The 22,809-nt window shown below is 29.9% G+C and overlaps 2 protein-coding genes across 12 annotated transcripts; one reads left to right on the top strand and one right to left on the bottom strand.

The window, feature by feature from the left end:
* Positions 1-202: 202 nt before the first annotated feature.
* LOC145967089 (E3 ubiquitin-protein ligase RNF185) lies at positions 203-4,428 on the bottom strand. Of its 5 annotated transcripts, none has more exons than XM_083091750.1 (6): positions 4,213-4,428; positions 1,989-2,157; positions 1,781-1,912; positions 1,341-1,510; positions 781-920; positions 203-635 (listed from the first exon to the last, which is right to left on the bottom strand). In XM_083091750.1, exons 2-5 carry the CDS (start codon positions 2,141-2,143, stop codon positions 823-825), a joined length of 555 nt encoding a protein of 184 aa, XP_082947876.1. In that variant the 5' UTR covers positions 2,144-2,157; positions 4,213-4,428; the 3' UTR covers positions 203-635; positions 781-822. The 5 variants fall into 5 exon arrangements, with proteins under 5 accessions (XP_082947876.1, XP_082947885.1, XP_082947892.1 ...); XM_083091759.1 differs by lacking the exon at positions 4,213-4,428 and adding an exon at positions 3,932-4,085; XM_083091766.1 differs by lacking the exon at positions 4,213-4,428 and adding an exon at positions 3,854-3,918.
* Positions 4,252-22,367, top strand: LOC145967014 (dynein axonemal intermediate chain 4). 7 transcript variants are annotated; one of them, XR_014437274.1, is made up of 7 exons: positions 4,252-5,117; positions 5,420-5,881; positions 6,470-6,863; positions 7,801-8,370; positions 8,769-9,593; positions 13,314-13,373; positions 22,298-22,367. XR_014437274.1 is itself a non-coding variant. In XM_083091628.1 (6 exons), exons 2-5 carry the CDS (start codon positions 5,421-5,423, stop codon positions 9,573-9,575), a joined length of 2,232 nt encoding a protein of 743 aa, XP_082947754.1. In that variant the 5' UTR covers positions 4,252-5,117; position 5,420; the 3' UTR covers positions 9,576-9,593; positions 10,289-10,346. The 7 variants fall into 7 exon arrangements, 6 of the variants coding, with proteins under 6 accessions (XP_082947754.1, XP_082947720.1, XP_082947735.1 ...); XM_083091628.1 differs by lacking the exons at positions 13,314-13,373; positions 22,298-22,367 and adding an exon at positions 10,289-10,346; XM_083091594.1 differs by lacking the exons at positions 13,314-13,373; positions 22,298-22,367 and having other exon boundaries at positions 4,254-4,898; positions 5,009-5,117; positions 8,769-9,947.
* Positions 22,368-22,809: the final 442 nt, after the last annotated feature.

Genomic DNA, 22,809 nt, shown 5'->3' on the forward strand with positions numbered 1-22,809 from the left:
TTATAAGTTATCAATAAAAATATAAAGGAGAATGTGCAAGAACACATGTTAATTAATGGCTTTTCATAGAATAGAAGTGGAATATAGTTGTTAAAAAAAAAAATAAATCTAACTCAAGATCCCAAATTACTTAAAAAAATTGTAAATTTCTAGCATAAAAATGAAAGTGAGGATTATTAAATCAAAGAATGAACGACATTAATAGTCTTGCGAGAATTCAATTTTTATGTCATATTATATTACAATATATATTATCATTCAAACATATCTTACTCTAGATTATATGCATATATACACTGTTCAAACCCGCAGTTCCATGCAAAACCGCGCCATTTATCTTAACGATGTACATTAATATTCCTCTCTATATCTTTCCTCAAGTTATATTATTTTGTTATGCATTAAATTGAATAGAGCGATTTACATGCACCTGTTTCTCTCTCTCTCTTATATAGAAATAATATATTTATATATAATATATATACATACACAAATAGAATAAAAAGAATGATACTGAAATATCAGAGCTGTTCAAATTGGAGAGAAATTATTTCTTACTTCGAAATACGCAAATGCCGACGAAAGTGTGTAAAAAGTTTGCGTGGACAAGATGCTCATCATATTTTTCTTCTTTTCTAGAGAACAGCAAAGGAAAAACAAGTTTTAATTAATGGTTTGTTGAAATATTTATAAATTTGTATTTTTTCATTTTAAAAAGACAAAAACTAATGTAATATGATTATCATGAAAAACAATATCATAAATAAGAGAAAATATTACAAGTTATCGAGCAGATGGGTGTCTTCAAATTTAGGAGCAATGTTATGCCATCAGCAGCCAGCAGATGAATATTACTGCTAACCATAAAAAAACTTTAGATAAAAACTGCTCTTCTTCATATTGTGGCGTGCCTCTGGGAGCTACAAATAAATAATATTTAATTACCTTTCAAATGTTATTTTAATTATTGCTGAAACATTAGACTGATTATAAAATTGATTAATTCTTTTAATCCTTAATGTAAATGTAAAAAAAAATTGGAAAGTTTATACAATAAATAAATTTGTATTATTCATGTATATGCTTACATATATATGTACATACATACGTACACACACATACATGTGTAGATACGTACATAAATAGATACGCGCATAAATACACACACACATATATGTATGTATGTATATAATGTACGTACGTATGTATATAAATGAATAAGAAAAATATTTTATACATAAATTAAAACTAAAAATAAAATCATAATTTTGTTATTATGTATGCATTATATATGTATATCCATTCTGCATTGATGCATCATCACTTATGACAAATATTACCTGCACTTGGTCGTGCTTCTCCAAAATTAAAAGTTGACGTAAAAAAAGCAAACGGAAAAGTGCCGATGCCGAAGGACATGTAGGAACCATCGCCGAAACCGAAGCCGCTAAAGCCGACATTAGCTTCCGGCTCTGATCTTTGACCAGCTGGACGTGGTGGTACGTTGTTCCTAGGGAGAAAAAAAAAATTTCATTAATTGAATCTAAATTATATTATTTAGCATAACATTTAATGTTTTCCTATTATATATATATATATATATATATATATATATATATATATATATATATATATATATATATATATTTAAAGCACACAAAAGGATTTTACTAGATATTTTTTGTATATTAATAAATGTAATATAATTTGACGTGCGATATGAAATGGAAATTAATTAACTATAATAATTTTTAATTTTAACAAATAAAATAAATTATACCTCGGATCCTCATGCTTTGTGGCACCACGTCCGTATAATGGAATGACTTTGTCTTTACTTATGGCAGCTTTGCATACTGGACAGACCTGCCTGGTGGGTCTGGTTTCCAACCATTGATGCAAACATGGCCAACTGCATTGTTATCACTTATATTACCCAGATTATCATACATAACTTTTCATTCTCCGATTATTGGATGAATAGTTACCAAAAGAGATGACCGCACATACTGACTACCGCATCCTTTGCAGTGTCCAAACAAATATTGCATTCGAACATTCTATCATCCTTTTCTTTCTCCTCTGCAGAACCTGCAGATCCCGATGATTTAGACGGGCCTGCTTGTTCCCTTGTTCTACTCATTCTTCTCAAACTTTCTATAATCATATATATTCCATATTCCACAAATATCCTCATATTTATAGAAAAATAATAGAATAATCATTCGATGCATCTCAAATATTTATCTATAATAATCTTAAAATAATTTGCATAATTATGACTCTTAACAATTGGAGAAGGAAATTTGCGTAATTCCTAATTACACAGTAGAAAATTTGTAACTATAAAATGGATGCATAACTTGTAAAACTCAATATTAATGCGTTGACTGGATTGATATAATGTGTGTAAAAAAAAACTGTATCTATTGTTATAATTTTGAATTTAATTAAAATAATATGCAAATTATTATAATTGTGTACAATTTACAATGCATATAACAAAGAGGTTTATTTTTTACAAAATCATCAATCACTGTGTAACTTTTAAATTTTGTATTCAAACAGATAGAGATATATAACATAGATATATGTGTATACATGTAAACTTGCGAATGATGCCAAAATTTGTTCATGAAAAAAAAATTATCGAAAGAAGAATGTTGCTTAGGCATCGATCGATAGTATACAGTTATCATATTAGCGGTGAAAAAAAAAATATATGCAAAAAATGTTGATTACAGTAGACAATTGATAAAATTATGTCAAAATTAAGTCCTTTAAGCACAAAAACTCTTATTTTACACACATTTGTAGGATAATATCAAGATCAAAGTATCGTACCCAATTTTAAAAAACACTGTTAGTAAGATGCACGAATCATGTGTAAAGTCTCATTCAATATTGAAATTTGAAGTCATATATATACATATATATATATATATATATATATATATATTTTTTTTTTTTTATTGAATATGTGGTTAAAAGATAAAATTAATATAATCGGGCACAAATTTATTGTGTGTGCAGTTCTAACTTTAATAGAAATGACAAAATAATAATTTTCATCACTTGATATAATTAATTCGTGTGTGATGTATTCTTTAAGAAATTATAAATGTATCCTAGCACCTGTCACATTGAATTTGTAGAAAGACAAGCTCGAAAATAAATCGTCTTGTGCGCCTCCGCCTTCCCCACACACACACACACACATTTACCTCACCACGTCATTCTGTTTGTAATACTCATTAGATTACATACATCGTTACTGATGCATTATTATATAACAACATAACTGTCATTGCCCTATTCTTTGTATTTTCTTTCGAGGCACTATTTACCTTTATCTGTCTCAATAGTAAATCTATCCAAAACTACTTTTTCTTTCATCTATAACCTCACTACATGTCATATTGCGCGTATGCTATATATATATATATATATATATATATATATATATATATATATATATATATATAATCTTTCTAATTTTTATAGATGCATGCCAACATCGTTAACCTACTTATCAATTTTTTAATCTTTTTCTGTTTAATTTCTTTCTTTTCTCTAAATTACCAGTTCCAATAGTATTGAAAATCTATTAGTTGTCTGTCGACATACACATCAAAATAACAAATTACCACTCTTTCTATACATATTATAAATACCAACTACTTATCACGTGTATTTTATACATCTACTCTTTTCAACGCTTATTATTCAATCTTTAATTTCCTTCAATACACCACTTTTCAATTATTCAATTTTTTTTCTGCACTTTTTAATTATATATATATGTGTGTGTGTGTGTGTGTGTGTATATATATATATATATTTTTTTTTTTACATTTCTCCTTAAACTTTTCACATATTTGATCACACATTATATCACACATAATTTTTTGTTTTCTGTCTCTTTCCTTACTTTTCTCTCTTCCCCTCTTCTTTTTATTCTCTCTCTCCTTCGTCAATCTTATACGTCATTTCGCTTATCCATTCATACATTTACACATCATCCACATTTGCACATTCTCTTAATTTTCATATCAAACATAACCCCTCTCTCTATTTCTATCATTATATTTATTCATTTTTATTAGTTTAAATATATACTTCTTTAAATTTCAATTTTATACATATTTTATCCTTTTTCCTTTCTCACAACTAAGTATATACAACATGCTAGATAAAAATCGTATCACTCACTTTCTGCCAGGAGGAGGGCAGGCTTGGCCCTCTCACGCAATGAAATCGTAATCTCTTGTTTGTCGCAAACTACAAACTGGTACAAATCGAACAAGTATCACAAAATGTATTTTCTCAAACGATTAAATGGCGATGATCGGCAAAAACAGCACGTTACGTGTGCGCTAAACACATAATTCCGCGAACAGGATGTTGGTCGAGCAATGTAGAAGAGAGAGAGAGACAGAGAGAGAGAGAGAGAGAGAGAGAGAGACGCGTAAGGAATCTGGTCAACGCCAGTACCGATGTTGATTGGTGCTTGTCTGGTCGTGAAAGAAGTTTATTGGTGACGTGACAATTTCTACATGTGGCAAGATACAATCAATAATTATGATAATCAATGACAAATGAGATGTTTGATTAACATAGTAACGTTGATGTATTCACACACATTCATATATTATACATATGTCTGTACAGGTGTACAGATAGTAAATTGTTTATAGCGATGAAGAATGGAGAGACAGGTAGCATTCTTATCGATGCGGTAATATTATGGATTATCCAAATTTATGTCGAGCGCATTAGATGGCGTTAGTGGTTATACCCTCGATTCGATAAATTTGAATTTTGATCAAGTTTTGTTCGCGCGTAACTCGAGGTGAATGTAAAACAACGCTATGTAATATTTTAAGATTATACACACGGTAAGAAAATCTCTTTCATTAAAAGGAAACAAAGATTAGATTTGAATAATTAATAACAGACGGAAGGAAATTGTGTATGTGTAATGATGCTAAATATTTGTGTATGACAGAATGTGTGTTAACATGTGCGTATACGCTATTACGTCAAAAGGTAGGTAAAAGCAAGGAGAAAATGCAACAAGCAAGATAATGAAATTACTTCATACCTTGCAAAAAAAAGCAAGTAGGAATAATAAGCCTTGATTATATATATAATAAATATATAATATATAATAAATATATATATGCAATATAAATATATGATAAAAATATACATGTGATTATAATTGACATCTTATTATATATATACACTTAATATTATATAAACATTTTTTATTCCTCCTGTATATATTGATTAAACATCTCCAAGAGACCATAGAAAATGGCGATTATGACAATGAAAACGTTTACGTCAAATATACTCCAAAACTTGTCGATGAAATTTCAATATCTGTAATATCTGCTTGATTTAATATTTTTAGAATGAAACCCAGCGACTTGGAATCACCGTATAGGACCTCCAGGATTCCTAGTATTAGTTCGTCCAAGATGAAGCTCGGTGCATTTGGACGAGCTCGCAAGATTGGATGCGAGCGGAATGTTGCTTCGATGCTTCTTCAACAACGTCAAGCGCTTCGTGTCGTTTACGAAAACGTCGACGTTACACCGAAACCGTTATTTCACACAACCTTTGGCGTCATTGATGAGAACCAGATAACTGCCTTGGAGAATACGGGACTATTCCAGACGGAGAGCGCTTCCCAATTGATGGCATCTCCTTCGAGAATCAGCGGTCTCGGAGCTAGTTCGTCCATCCTCTTCAGATCTTTCTCGATGTCGTCCGACGATTTACAAATGGAAAGTTTGTTATCGACACAGATTTACGAATCTTTGCCCGTTGACGAGGATGAGGATGTTGCACCATCACCATTTTTTCTACCTAGGTAATAATGATTAATGTAATATCTTTTGAATTAGTATTTGACATAAAAAATAAAGAATTAGAATTAAGTAGAAAAAATTTTCAATAGATGTATAATATTGAGAATTTCAATTACAAAACTTTTTATCTTAGAATCTAAAAGTTAGTTTTGAAATTTATGAATGTAAAATTATACGTAAAAATTTGCATGGAAAAAGTTTCAAATTGGTTAATTATAGTTGTTAGAAATGTTATAAATATATAAATTTTATATTCAGAGTGCTACTTTATTTTATTTTTAATCCGCTGCACTATTATAGCTTACATTCTGTCCTACCATTATATTATTAATATTTTAGCCATAGTAAAATTATGGATCTTCAGTCTTTCTCACTTTAGATTAAAAATGCATATTCTGTACATGTGCATGTGCATGCGCATCACATTATTAATACATGAATAGAATCAAGGGAAAAAGAGTCGGTCGGCTAAATAGAAATAGTACGCGTGTTTAATTATTTGATTTAAAAATGTGAAGAATTGAATTGTAAAATTTGGATATAAATAATAAGTAATATATGCGTATAATGGAGATTTTATTTGTTTATAGCGATGACTTGGCCATATTCACAGATCGCCCAGAAGTTGTGACAATCATATTGAAAGAAACGCAGACGTACTTCATTTTCGAGATGCCGCAGATGACCGAGGATTTGCGAACGCCTGAAGGACAAATGGTTCAAGAGGAAAACAAGAATTACGAGTATGTAACAGTAGGACCGGGCTCGAATCGGAAGCTGTTGAATGCTGAAACGCAAACAATACGCGTATTGACAAAATCGCGAGGCACTTATTTAGGCATGAGGCCTCGTAAGAATCAGGATGTATTTGTGAACAATTGGGTGATTCATGACACTTATGCAGCACCAGAATTGATGACGGAAAAGAATGGACGTATGATTGTACATACAAGGAAATCGATGATCCGGATGCGAGAAGCGCAGGTAAAAAATTTTCCAAAATTTTTTATTTATATTTTCGGAAATAAATCGCTCAATGAATATATAATGTAATTTCATAATATAGTATAATTTCTCAAATATTCTACGATTTTTTTTATTGAAAATTTTTTTCTGCACAATTATTAAAAAACTTTATATAAAATTTATTTTGGAATCTTAAAAAAATATTTGCAATGTGTAATATAATAGGAGAGTATGTAATGAGATAGACAGATAGATAAATATATGTGTGTGTGTGTGTGTAAAAAGAAAAGAAGAAGAGATAGGGAATAATAGTATATTAAAATACTTGTACATATATATATATATATACATGTTGTAAATGTGATTACATAAGTTAATAATTTGATTTTACGATACAAATGGTTTTATTTTTAATTACAGAAAAATTTAGTTTATTTATTTGTTAAATTTAGTTATACAATTACACAATATAATTTATTTAAACTGATAATATTAAAATTCTAATCAATATAAACTCCAATACGAATTTTAACATTTACTTTGGGCCTGTTCTTTTTAGCTGCACTGCTGCACTAGTGCAATTAGTTAGAGTGAAAGAAAGTATGTTTGTCTCTTTCTAACTTATTGCACTAGTGCAGCAGTGTAGCTAAAAAGAACAGACCCATTATAAAACCAAAAAGTAGGAATAGGACGGAAAAAAATTGTAAAATTTAAAAAAAAGTTGTATGTATAAAGGAATAGTTGGAATTAAAAGTTTTTAATTTTTAAATCTTGAATATACTTCAAAATATAATAATGTCTGTTAATAAAATAATAAACAAAAATTAATATTTAATAACTTGGAAAAGTATTCATCAATAGCAAATAAATAAACAGTGTTTATAAAGAAATATATAGAAAAATTTCTACAAAGTAGATCTATACTTTCAAAAAATAATTCTTATATTTGTGACAGGAACTCCAATACAAGCTCCCCGAATCTGAAGCAATCCCAGAAGTGAGTTTCGAGGAGCAATTGTCTCGCATTGGCCGACAAACACGTTTCCTAAATGCGGCATGCGTAATGGAGCGCATAATCGCTAACAATGTGTTCGCAATGGCGTTAAAGCGCTTCACTGGCTTGATTAAGCGTGATCCATGTGCCTTAGATCTGGAGTTTGATTACCGACTAGATCTGCTGTGGACATATGCGTGTGAAATGACGCGCGGTCGTCCTGTAGCAGCATTCCGTTGTAGTCCGGCTAATGCAAATCTTCTCGCCGTCGCTTATGGCGCCAAGACTGGTTCCGATAAGACGAATGGACTGTTGCTAATTTGGTGTGCCAAAAATCCTAGCCAGCCTGGTCGCGAATACATGTTCGACAGTCCACTGTCCGATATTGATTGGAGCAAAGAGCGACCGAATCTTTTGGCGATTGGTTTCTATGATGGTAGTGTAAAAATCATCGATGTCAGCAGTAAAGAGATGAATGTCATCAGGCAGAGTCGCAGGGAGACATCATTGGCTTGTTCACCACATTGGCAGGTAAAAAATAGCTTTTTAAACATCACTCTATCATTATTCTAATTTCGATATTATGAATATGTAGTCCTCATTTATTTGTACATTATATATTGTACTAATATACTATTTTATATAATATAATATTTTATACTAATATACTATTTTATAGAATATAATATTTTACGTATACGAAATATACTTATGCAATTATCATTTTGGCATAGATACACTTAAATTATTTTGTATATTTTACTTCTTATCCCTTAGTACTTGTAGTATGCTATAACAATAATACAATTTTTATAAACAATGGAGTGCAATTTTTTGCCAACATTAATTATACATAATGAACTTGACGACGTTTTATGATATTTCGTTGTATAATAAGATTGATAACATATTCTTTACTTTTGTTACAGATACAGTGGTGGATCGGCGATGAGCAATTCAACTTTCAAGAGCAGATCTACACCAGTAATCAAGACGGTCTAATATATTGCTATCGTCTTGGCGAGGATTTCTTTGCCACAGACATTATGCGCTTGTATAGGGTCGAAGGTAAAGTAGCCGGAATTTCTAGAATTGATCACTGCGTAGCCTATGACGTACCCATTAGCCGTCAACCGGGCGCTCTTCTTCTCCGAAGGCATCCTACCGTCAGTAATATTTACTTCGTCGGTTCCGATGAAGGTTGTGTTTATCGATGTTCCACAAATTATTTACGTCAACATGTGGACAGTTTCCTGGCGCATGACGGCCCGATCTATTCTCTCGAGTTCTCGCCTTTCTGCCGAAAATTATTTTTGACTTGTGGCGCTGATTGGTGCACGAGGATCTGGGCCGAAGGTCTTACCGAACCACTTATTATTCTGTCGACGGCAATGGCATGCGTGAGAAGCGCCTGCTGGAGTCCTACATGTTCAACTATCATCGCCGGCATTGTTAATGATCAGATTTGTGTATGGGATATTCGTAGAAAAATACATGTCCCGTCCTTTGTGATAAGCTCAACGAACGGAACGAGATTAGTTGCTATTGAATTCACAGCGAACGGAAATCAATTGATAGTCGCTGATATCGAAGGTATTATTTACGTCTACAATCTTGAAGGCATGCCGTTTCCGCCATATAATCAAACAAAAGTGTTGATCGAGTCCATCCAGAAAGCGTTAATAACCAAACCAGAACTGCTGAAAAAGTTGAAAAAACTGGGTCCGCCGTTTTAATTGTTCCAATGTGATAAGGTAAGTAAACGGGTGACAAAAGTAAAACAAATATTTAAGGTAAAAATTTGTATCTATTTGTATTATTTTGAAAAATTTTTCTATAATTAAAAGATAATATCATATAAATATCATAAATTTCGCATAAATATTAGGAAACATATTTTTTGAAAAAAATTTGATAAACTTAACTTTTATATATTTGATTTTTATTATATAACTTGGTAAACTTAAATAGTTAAATAATATCTAAAAAATGTCAAACTATAAATTTCAAGATAATAAAATAAATAGAATTAAATAAGATAAAATATATATTTAAAATAAGATAAAATATATCAAAATATTTAACAAAATAATCCACAATATAATCTTAAAAATTCTTAATAAAATAATAAAATAATTAAGAAATATAAGTACTTGGATGTTTTCTAAAAATAATAAAAAGATAATTTCTTCTTTTCCAATACATACAAATACGTGTGAATTTTTCTAGCTTCCTTATCGATTGTAAAGGATCTTCGTGGTATGTGGTGACCCCTTTCGGTCTATTTATTGCAGGCCTAATCATGATGAGAGAGAGAGAGAGAGAGAGAGAGAGAGAGAGAGAGAGAGAGAGCGAGCGAGCGAGTGAGCGAGTGAGCATGAGAGAGGGGGGGGGAGGGGGAGAGAGAGATAGACAGAGAGGCCAAAACGAACACTTAAATGTGCCGCAGGGTCTGCGCCAGCGGGATCTGCTCGCTCGCGGAGGTCGAGCCCGGGCCTGAAGCTTTCCGGTGTGTATGAGAAAAGAGAGGGGCTGTCTTATCCTGCCCTGTGTTGCCGCTGCTCGCGGGCACGTACTGTGGCTACTGCCATCAGCGGACAGTCTCTTATTACGCCCGCGTTCAACTCTACGCGAATTCTAAATACTCTTTTTAAACTGCTCGATGATAACGTGAATAGTCTCAGGATATCAAGAACTGAAAAGTTAGCCAAGTAATAGATTTTGAGAGCGAAAGACAAAATTTTAAATAATCTTTGGAAATGACGACAATCATCATGGATAATACGAATATCCGAACTTCGAAAATCATAACTGAGTTATTAAATAGGAGACAAAATCGAAGATAATGTGAATAATGGATAGTAATGACGGAGGACAACAGAGTAAGCATAATTTCGATATAGAAGTGACATCATAGCCTTGGTCATTTAGCTTTGTAGAGCAAGAAAAAATATATAATTTCCTTGATTGATATTATTATTGGAACTTTAATTGAGAGAGAATAAAACTCAATATAGTGTTAACAAAGTTAGTATAAACTTAATAAATAAAAGGAAATATTAAATATTTTTCGATGGAACAAAATATTACGGACAATATGGATATTAGGATGTTACAATGGTGTGACAAATATTTTACTGTAGCAACTTCGTGAAATTAGTAACAAATATTTTGTAAAATCAGTTTTTTTTATGAAAAGAACTTTGTTGAACCCCTTGTTATATATACATACGCAAAATAATGAGTGAAAAAATAATAGATAAATAATATTTTAAGATCATGGCAATCTAATTATTTGAAAAATTGTTTTACTGTGAAAAATTACAATCTCTTATTTATATCGATTTTTTTTCATATTATATGTTTTTTATGTTTATTTATCTAATCGAGAATCTCTATTTTAATCTTTATCAGAAAGTGTTTAGTTTAAATTATAACTTAATAGAAATTAATTTGCCAATTTATCGCAATTTCTTTTATCTGTAAATTCTTTGTTCACAATCCGGAGTTAATTTTTTCTTTAAAAATATAGTTTTCTTCTTTAATGATTAATGATTTCAATTACTACATATTCTATATTCAAGATTTTCTCATGAAATAGTTTCAGATTTTCATATAATAAAATATTTAAATTATTTTATATTTATTATAAATTTATTAAATATTTAAATTATTTAATATTTTAATTATTTTAATAATTATTTTCTCTCTCTCTCTCTCTCTCTTACTTTTTTTCCTTTCACGTGCATACATAAGAATTTATAAATTTGTATTTGGGGATTTTAATTATTATTCCTAAATTTTTTTTCTAAAGGAAAATTAGCATCCCAGTTTCGACATTAAATTGTAGATAAAAGATAGAGAGGCATCATCCTATAACATCATTGTAAAATCTTCGTTAGATTGCGCGGTATTCAAATCGGAGTTACGTGTTTTGTTGAGACTCTTATCGAGCAGTGTAAATCGATAGTATTGCAACGAATGGATTTCCGCAAGTAAAGGAGAACGCAAAGCAAGCGAAGAATCCTCTGCTCATCGAGGAGAAAGGCGATTAGCGAGTCTCGTCGCCTCGGCAGTAGGATCACGTCGACGTTAACACGCGCGCGCCAGGAATCAATGGTGGGACGCATATAGATTGCCGCGATCGTTATCGTACTTTTCATTCGAAAATATTTATATTTATTTAAAAAGTTAAATATTTATGTTTATTGAATATATATTTATTTAAAAAGTTAAATATTTATGTTTATTGAAAAAGGAAAATCAAGGAAATTAAATTAATAGAGACACAAATAAAAGAATTTAATTTTGATGAAAAAATTAAGAGAAGTAAGAGAGGAAAAATAATCTCTAAAAAATGTAAATTATCAGGACAATATTCTTGAATTCTTCTTAATTTAAAACATAAGTAAGACATAAGATTGAAAATATAGATAATTTCTCATATCGAATATTGTGTCATCGCAATCTTCGATGACGTGGAGCTCGCTTTAAACTGTAAATTCTAGGTCGATGATTCCATAATATAAGAGAGCAGCTAAAATCATCGTTAGATCTTGCAAAAAGAAAAGAAAGAAAAAGAAAAAAACAGAATTAAAAAAGAAACAGGGAAATCGTCAGAAATTTTGCCAAAATTTAAACTTCATATCATATATAATATGATGTAAAAAGAATCCAACTGATAAAAAAAAAGAAAAAGATTATGACTATAAAATGGGAATATTACAGTAACAAGCTGACTTGTTTGTGATGAAGAGTTTTGAATTAGTCATTCGAAAGTCATTCTATGTAGAAAGTGATTATTATCGTCATGTATAGTAGTTCGAAAACAGTGTGCAAATCACAAAATTGTACATTTTCATATATATATACATCGGATCTGCACTATAAACAAGAACATTGCTGAATATAACGAATAGTATACAAGTAAGTACATGGAACATTTTAATAAATTGAAGTTTACTATTATTCTCTCCAGTCGCGATCTTTATTATATATTTATTATCGGAAATTTTATTATTTATTATAGCAAACTGACATAAATTATACTTCTATACTTAGTTAAGAATATTTTTTATAATCTTTTACTTTATAATAATATTATATATTTATATAATATTATAATTTCTATTTTATTAATAATATTATATATATGTTTTCCTTCAGGGTTCAATCTCTCCCTATAAATTATGAATAGAAAGATCGATAATAATTTAAAATGTATGTTTAGAAAATAAAATATAATTTTAGGGAATTAAAACTTTGTATATTCATCCAAATTTATCCAATATTTTTTAGAATATTAAAATTATACGTATACACACACACACACACACACATACATATATGTAGGATTTTTTATAGCTAATTTATAAGATTTCAAATCTGACACATTTATACTATATGTAACTTTTTAACATATTTATATATATATTGTGTGTGCGTTTTTCATAAAAGTAATTTTTTTGTTGCAGGAAGAGATTTCTTCACAAACTAAAAGATGTTCGCTAGACTCTGCAGACAAACTCCAAACGGTAAGAGAGTGTTCGAAAAAATCTTATTTATATATTTATCTCATTTTTACACTTACTTTAATGCAATTATCTTGAATATTTTTTGAGCAAAGATTGTATTCGCTAATTAATACGAATTTCTTTGTTCTGATGCAATACCATATCAATTCTATCTTACAAATACGGACAGATTATTAGATAAGTTTTACGCGATACAACTTTATTTATTAATAATTTTTCAAAATAACAATTTTTCCGTTGTAATCAGTACTTTCGTATTCAAATATAAATCAATTAATATTTATTGAGGATTTTTTTACATTGTGTGAGATATATTTGAAAATGATTATCACACAATGTAAAAAAATCCTCCTGTAAATAAATATTAATTGATTTATATTTCATCTTAAATTTCTAAAATTTATAGAAACTAGTGTAATGCAAGAATTATCTAATAACCTACATATGTATGTATTTAATATATAATCAAATATTATCAAAATATAATCAAAGATTTTTTATTAGATGCAGTAAGCATGTGTTTAGAGTCTCTCAGTTATTGTAGAGGACTTTCAAATAAAAAAAGTTCTTAAAAATTCTCAAAATCAAATTGCGTTTAGAACCTCGGTATATTATAGGGTATATTATAGGGATCTCCAAATCTAGTAACGCTTAAGCGTTTGAAATGCTAAAATGCTTCTTTGTATTTAGCGTTGCTTTTATAATCAGTAAAATTTAAAAAAGAATCACATTAATTAATGAAAACACATGCGATTTTTACGGTTACAAACAATAGCAAATTTACAACATATCATTGATGTGTGTCCCTTTTGTTGATTTATGTTATCGTCGCTTTTTGAGAGCACGCTTCTAAACGAAAGGACAATTATGATTTACAGCAGCTTGGCTTCTATTTGGAAATTTTTCTAATTTGAGATCATAATTTTCTCTCTCACAATCGAGGATGAAAATTAAGACCTAAGTGCTTATGATTCAATTTATTCAATTCAATTTAAAATCAATTTAATTTAAAAAACACGTGTAATTCTATTCAATAAACACGAGTTGTATGAATGATGCAATGTATTCCGATGAGTGTGATGAATTGTGATACAAATTTAAACTGTTTATGTATAACACGAATTTAGTTTATGATTTCCTCTACTTAATTTAAAGTCAAAATAAAATTATCTTAAGTAATTTAAAATTTAAACTATAAAAAGATAAAAAGCTAATCTGTTTTAAATAATTGCCTAAAAACTCTTAGCTTTAAAGATATTTAATATTAATCAGGAAAAGATTAACTTCAAAGGATAGATACAATATAATTCTAAATTATAAAAAAATTATTAAAAATATTAAAGAAATTTTTTTACAAATATATGTATATGTAATATATATGTATATATAATTACTCAAACAACAATATAGAGTTTGAAACGTGAACTTAAGTATGAAAATATAATAAAAACAATGTATATATATGTTGTGAAATCTTGAAATTATATAATACAGATTTCATGTATACGAATAATCTTGAGAGAGAGAGAGAAAGAGAGAGAGGGGGGAGAGAGAGGGAGAGAGAGAAAATTTAAAAAGGAAGAGGCCACCGCGCGCGAACGCATGGACTATATCATCGGGTTCATGCCGGGTTCATGCTGCTCAAACGAACCACAATGAACATGTATGAAATTTATGGCGTGCGGTTATGTGGTACTGTGTGGTTTTCCGCCCACTCACACTCACATACATACTCGTGATTTATGCCGCCTATAAAGTAGTTATAGATATGCGAATCAAGCCGCAAAGAGAATAAGGAAAATTATTTCTTATTTCTCCCGTCGCGTGTTTTAGTTTTTGGCGTTTTAATTTATATTATTTTGCATCATTTCGATAAAAGAATTGAGAATAGTATCGTTAAAGAATCTTCGATAAAAATAAGAGATTTTTAATGCTTTCATAGAATATCTATATTTTCATGACAAAAATCAATTTTCTGACTTTTTCTAAATAGTTAGTACATACATAATATTAAAAGCAAAGTAACATTCTAAAAAAAAATTTTTTTAATTTTTATAATTAAATATAATCTGAAAGATTTCAAAATATATAAATTAAAAATTATAAATTTTCACACATGTACATGTAATTTAAAGTAAATATTTCCACTTTCTCTAAATATTATCTAATCATTAATCCACATTTACAAAAAAATATTTTTATTCTTTCTGAATTTTTAATTATATATAATTTTTAATTTTTAATTTTTTAAATTGCAATTTTATAAATTTATATATAATTCCATTTATATATGTATAAACGAAAATATGTATTTTCGTTATATATATATTTTCGAAAAACTCTCTTGTATGTCTATATTTCTAAATAAACATTTATATTATTTATATTATATTATTTATATAAAACATATATCATGACTGAGAGTTTAATTCGAGGCAGTGTATGTTTTAGAATAATTATATTTAGAGTTAATTTAATAGTATTAAATCAAAAGATTTTAACTCGAAAATTTATTTATATTATGTTACACATACTCATACACATACATGTATATACATATACACACATTTCAGATTGTTCGTGAAATTTTCCTTAACAGAAAATTTTCAAAAAAATGTTTTTTCTAAGTTCTTAAGTAAAATATACATTATGAAATAAATAAACATAGAAATAAATAAGTAACAAAACTTTCCGACAACGCGTTGTGTGTGTGTGTGTGTGTGTGTGTATGTGAGTGAGTGAATGAGATATATGTAAAAATATATTAATTATATACATTTATTATTATTTAATATTATATTAGTTCATTATTATTAATAAATGAGACATTTTTAATAATATATTATTTAAACATTTTTTGATATATATATAATTATATACGATGTGCTTTTTGTGAATGATATTTTCCAAATTTTTAATTTTTTACAAGTTCAAATCTATTTGAAATATAAAAAATATGAAAATATCTGATACAATAATAGAGCCGCGAAAAAAACAATTTCTGAGATCGCAGAAGCTTCCGTATTCTTTCCTTGCATCAATCGATCATCTTTATCTGGCTTTTTTTCTGATTTTGCCTCAATGGTTAAAGCAAGCCATGTATATTCTCGTGTACTTACACAGGCGCATGTACACCATATTAATTACAATGATTTTCTACCGCTTATTCTCGAGCCAGATTTAAATTATAGATATCCATTACGCGGCCACAAAGAAGAAAAAAAAAGAGAAAACGAAAATGAGGAAGAGAGAGAGAGAGAGAGAGAGAGAGAGAGAGAGAGAGAGAGAGAGAGAGAGAGAGAGAGAGAGAGAGAGAGAGAGAGAGAGAGAGAGAGAGAGAGAGACAGAGATAGAGGGAATGAAATAGTGTAGTGAAGGGACCTGGACAGGCCCGGGCCGTGATTACAAGGTGCGCGCAAACATTTCAGGAATCAGACGCGTCGGAAACTTTCGGGTCATAGGTCGATCTTGTCCCTCTTTGCTCCTCCCCCTCTCCCGAATTCCTATCTCTATCTCTACCATTTTCTCTTTTTTGATCTTTCTTGTCCTTCAATTTTCTTTCACTTCATCACATTGTCTAAAATATCTCTATCATAAATTAATCCATTAATGACTCGAATTTGTTTGTTAGTTTGCAGGTCAAAAAGGATTCTTTTGACTAATTTTGAATCCGTTTCGAAGATTTGTGCAATTTCTAGAAATATTTTTTGAGAATAAAAAGATCAAATCTGGGAAACTATCGGGATATAAAATGGCGACACACGCAATAACGTAGCATATTGACCTAAGTGGCGTGAAGTCATAAATCAAAGTATACCGGGCCACGTACATCTCGGCTTCAGGCGCAATTAAATCGTAAAATGCGCATGGCGCATTAATAATAATCAGCCACGCCGTAGCGTGGAATTTTGCTACGACGATAAATTCAACGATGAGAAATATATATCTCCTTTACGAGAAACATTTCTTAATTTTGTTATTACAAAATGTTGTTATTATAAATATTTTATTTGTTCATATTCCATCATACAAGAGCTATCGATAAGGAATAGAGAATAAAGTAGAAAAAAAAAATGAAATAAATCCTTATTATTGCCAATTTTTTTTTAAGAGCTAAAGAGAAAGTTTTAATATTTTAAGCAAATTAAATATGTAAATGAAATTAATAATTAAATCTAATTTTTTTATTTTACATTCTTTGAATGTTTATAATGGAGTAAAATTGAATATTTCTTGGATTTTATAGAGATGATTTTTTTGTCATTTCTCTTGGGAAATTTTTATCGTTTAATACGTCTTCCAAATTCTTGGACTTGATTCTAGTGATAGAAGATCAGATTCGCAACAGATTTCTGCGCGCGGATACGCGCGCACACACACGCACGCATACGCATACGCATACTCTCTCTTTCTCTCTCAAATACTCTCGACATTTATACGCGCCTGTTTACCACCCGGTAAATATTATGCCGCGGTTATAACGTACATCTCGACGGATTTGTACGGCGAGTCTTGTGTACGGAATGGCCATTAGCTGCATTCAATCACCATTACACGCTCACGCACTTTCTGTATCTTGGTCGCTCGTTTCTCTTAAATCTTTGCTCGCTTGGGATTAAGATAAAAAATGCGTGCCAAGAAAAATATATGTTAACCATGGCATGGATCCATTCGTGAGAATCGAAATTTGTCGCTGCTTCCATACACGAATTGATGAAATGCTCTAACTTTTGCTACCAAACGTTATTTTCATTTTAGATAGTTGGATGTATATGTGCAATATATATATATATATATATATATATATATATATATATATATATATATAAAAATTTTGATTTTATTATGCGACTAATCCAGAGCAATGTTCGAATAGTATTAATATATGTATTTAATTTCTTCTTTCTTTAGTCTCTCTCTCTCTTAGATGTAGTTTATAATTTATATCATAATAGCCCATAATCTATAATATTTTCAATATGAAGGAAATCTCTAACAAGACTCTAATATTAATCTAATAATATCATTTTTCTTATTGAATATTGTTGATAAAAGATGAAGAGAAATGGCAAAACACAAAAAATTAAAATGTAAAAGTATATAAAACGAGAATGTATATAAAAATATTAGTTTTCATATTTTTATAAAAATATAGACATAAATACATATAAATGTATCTTTTTGCTTTTTCAACATCTCTTTTTTTAAAATATTCTTTATACTATATACTATATACCCTTAACAACAAGCTCTTTTTTCTGTTATTTGTCATTACATATTTATAATACTACTTGTCTCAAATCTAGTTTACAAATCGCGCACATATACATTGATTCTCTCGATTGTTTTTCGCGACGAATTAATTTGCGATCAATCGAAATCCGTCAATAGTGGTTGCGTCGACAGTGGTGTAATCGGCGTGCAAGTATTTCGGCCGGGTGGGTCTCGACCGGATTCCCGAGTCTCTTTCCCGGCCGCGCGGCCCTCGGATTCTTCATGGTTCCCAAGGGGGTCAGAGGTCGGTGGGCCCTCCTCCGCCTCGATTCCTTACCCCGCCGCTCTTCGACCTACCACTTACAAGCCGCCCATCTTCTCCCTTTTTTCCTCTTTCGCGAAAGAGTTATTCATCCGTTCAGACATGACGAGAGACGTCAAAGCAAATCTTGCAAAAATTGTGAAATTATAAATTATACTAGCATAAACCGATAAGAGAGAGAGAGAGAGAGAGAGAGAGAGAGAGAGAAAGTAAAAAAATAAGAAAAGTAGGAAGAGAGAGGAGAGGAAATGGCGGGAGAAAGACAGAAGAAGAGAGGGGAAAAAATCTAAGTTAAAAAAATATAATAAATTAAACGCAATATATTAAGCATCTGTTGCATGAGCGAATAAAAAACTTAGATTTCTTTGACTACAGATGTATGTGTGATTGTATATATGTATTTCATTCAATTCTTACCAAATTAAAATTAATGTAATAAATATAATAACATATCATAACAGAACAATATTGATAATAATAAAATTTCTAAATTTTCAAAATAAAAAAAATTGGCATATACTATCTTTTATTTTAATTTTGTTTTATTTTAGTTTTTAATCGATAAAATAAAAAATAGATAAGAAAGAAAGTGAAAAAATAGACATATCTGTATGTCATTTCATTTTAATTTATATAATAAAACTTTGATGCTTGTTTATACATCAATGATAAATTACATCACATTACATGGTGTTTCTAATCTTAAATTTAGCGAAAAACAAGATTTAATGTTTTAATTATCAATTATACATCATCTGTGTTAAAGAAGTTTGTTAATTGTAAGTCGATTTTACAATTATAGCATTCGAGATCACATTATAATCGCTATGATATTTCGATTTTCCATTAATTTAATTTATGGCAATGATAATTAATAGCAATAGACAATTAATTTTTGTTTGGCCGATAAAAGTGCGTATTTACCGGATGAACGCGAAGGGGCGGCTTCGTGAGACTCGAGCCGAAGCCAGGGTCGTTTTTGCGAGGCCTGATAACCGACAATTACATGGTCACGGCGATTGGCCGATTCGTTTTCGCGGGAAACATGGACCAATCGAGGCACCGGGTATTACCTTCTCTTTCTCTTTTTCTTTATCCCGTTTTCTCTCTCTCCGGATTTCTCTTCTCCTAGAGTACTACTCGACATGCTGCAACGAGCGCGTTTAGTCTAGTCAGAGCTGCATCTGTAGGTGAATCTGTAGCGCATCTGCAATTTTGCCATCTGCATTCTGTGATCGATGAAAAGTGCGGGAGAAGTGCGATATTGCGTCTATTTTCTTCGTCTCCTCTCAATTTTTATCTTTTTTACTCGAATAAAGTGATTTCTAGTCAGTGCGAGTGTAGAATCGTTGGAGGGAAAGAAGTTGAGGGGAGGGAGAAAACAATTTCAAAGAGATTCTTAAAAGCGCGAAAGATTCCAGAAGAGAAATAGGAAGATTGAAGATGCGGAAGCTTAGAATCAGCTGCAACAATGGCAATAAACTTAACTTCGAGGTATCACGTGATCTGAATGCGAGAATGCAGCTAATCTCGCAGTGATTAGCGTTAAATGTTAATCAGTTTCCGCTATTATCGGCAAGCCAAAAAAGCGGAAGCCGTCGCATAACGCAGGTAATTCCCATTTCTTCCTGTAATTTTTTTCTCTCGTCACCGATATACAAATGTCAAACGACGTCCACGAAGAGTCGCTCTCGTATCTTTTACCGCGTCGGAGAAACTTGACAAGAGCTCGCCGGATGGCAACGGGTTCGGGGAAAACGAGGATTCATAGTAGATCCGAGTGGATTGTATGTACGTCACGTCCGAGAATGCTGGATTCATTACGAGCCGCAAAAAAATTGCCAGTAATTTTCACGACTTATTCAGAACAGATAGGACAGACTGAGGACAAGCGATCCTCCATGCGCCAAAGTATACATGTATATTATATCTAAGAGATTGATCTCATGTTAAATGGAACAATAACATGTTAATGCATGTGTGTGTGCGTGTGTGTGTGTGTGTGTTGCGCGCGTGTGTGTAAAGTAATACGTTGTGCATAAACCGACATTATAAATTGAATTTTTTTAATTTGAGATATTTTGTTTTGCAAAAACATGAATTTTAAATATTGAAAAATGAACACATATTGTGTCTGAAAAATGAACACATCTTGTGTACTTTTGACATTTTAGTTTGTATGATTCTATCTTTAGATAAAATGATTATTTAGAGATTAAATTTTATTGCACGAACAAATTATTTCTTAAGATGAAGAGAGAAGAGGAGAGAAAGGCGAAGAAATGGGAAAAAAAGTAAGAAAAATTTGAGAATTAATTTCTATTAAAAAAATGTGTGTGCATTAAATTTCAGCGAAACAAAAAATAAATAAATAAATAAATACACACACACACACACACACACACACATCATACATAAGATCTTAACACAAACATTTTATTCATACTATATTAAAAATCGCACGCGTATATCGGCTGCTACTTGGCACGTGTTTATCAGATGCGTGCAGAGCAATCGTCGCCCGATTATGCATCATTCGAATGTACATATATAAACATACATAAATGTATTTGAAATATACATTTGCAATAATATCTAAATTGTCAACAAAACCTCTTGATATGAAAAGTATTTTTGTTTTTAATGATATTAATTATTTTGAGATATTTTTTCTTTCAAAAAGTCTCTTAAAAATTAATTTGCGCGTGTATATGATATTGTTTCCAAATTCAATTATTTCTATAATTTGACATTAACATTATAATATTATCATTATTAAATAAATATTATAAATATATATATATTACCATTATTAAATAAATAATGTTATTATATTATTTTCCGAAATCAGGCTCGGAACCGAAAGAAAAAGAATAAGCTGGAATATAAATCGTAAATTTTTGTACAATTGACTTAATCGATTTTATATTTTTTTTATCGTTTCTCTCCTTTTATTCCTTTATAGTACTTTTAGAAGAAGGAGAAATGTAAATTTTTTAAAATTAGTTCTATTAATTATTAACTAATTGTATTTATTTGTATGTAATTATCTTACAGAATTATATTGGTAAAATTATGCATTTTAGATTTTACCTACACATGTTTATATATGATACAAAAAGCTTTTTATGATTTAATGAGTTTAAAAATAGTAGTAATTTGATATAATAGCAATTACATCATTATTTTTAAACCTCTTTATTTTGTTTATTGTTTAATTTAATAATTATCATATAAGAGTAGAATTGTGAAAACGTGTTCTGTGAATTGTGAAAGTGTATTCTTTATTTTGCACATGTCTGTAGGATGTCTGTTTATTTATTAAATCTTTCTAAAATTATGTTATTTCTGTTTTAATCTATTTCAAATCTATTATTTTTTGTTTTAGTGGACTTGAAGAGGCGGCATTCCTGGAGCAGCGAAATCGATTATCAACTAGCTGTAACGGAAGCTGCAAATATCTCGGGAGAAAATCTCACTTCCTCAACTTCCTCAAAAGACAATAGAATCTTTCGCAAGGTATCATATTAAATTTGTTGTATAATCACTTCTATCCTTTTCATAATTTTTCTCTCGATGATTTATATACTTACGAATAAAAAGAAACAATTCTCTTAGAAAAGAATAAAGAATAAAACTGAAGGAACCGACATAAACAAATTATACATATTTACAATTAAGAAATAATATATACAGGAGAGATTAATTATATCGAATATTTCTTATATATAAAAACATATTTGCGACATTTTCTGAGATTTTTTTTTCTGTGATGATATATTATGATATATGCAATTTTTTTATTACATTGCATTATTACTAATCTACACAATTATTATATATAATTACTATCTATTACATCTTCTACCGAAGATTAAACTACAGCATCGTGCAACAATT

The sequence above is a fragment of the Camponotus vicinus genome, unplaced genomic scaffold (assembly GCF_025532165.1).
Source record: "Camponotus vicinus isolate PSW18456_S1 unplaced genomic scaffold, iyCamVici1.0 SCAF_1, whole genome shotgun sequence".
Classification (NCBI taxonomy): Eukaryota; Metazoa; Arthropoda; class Insecta; order Hymenoptera; family Formicidae; genus Camponotus; species Camponotus vicinus.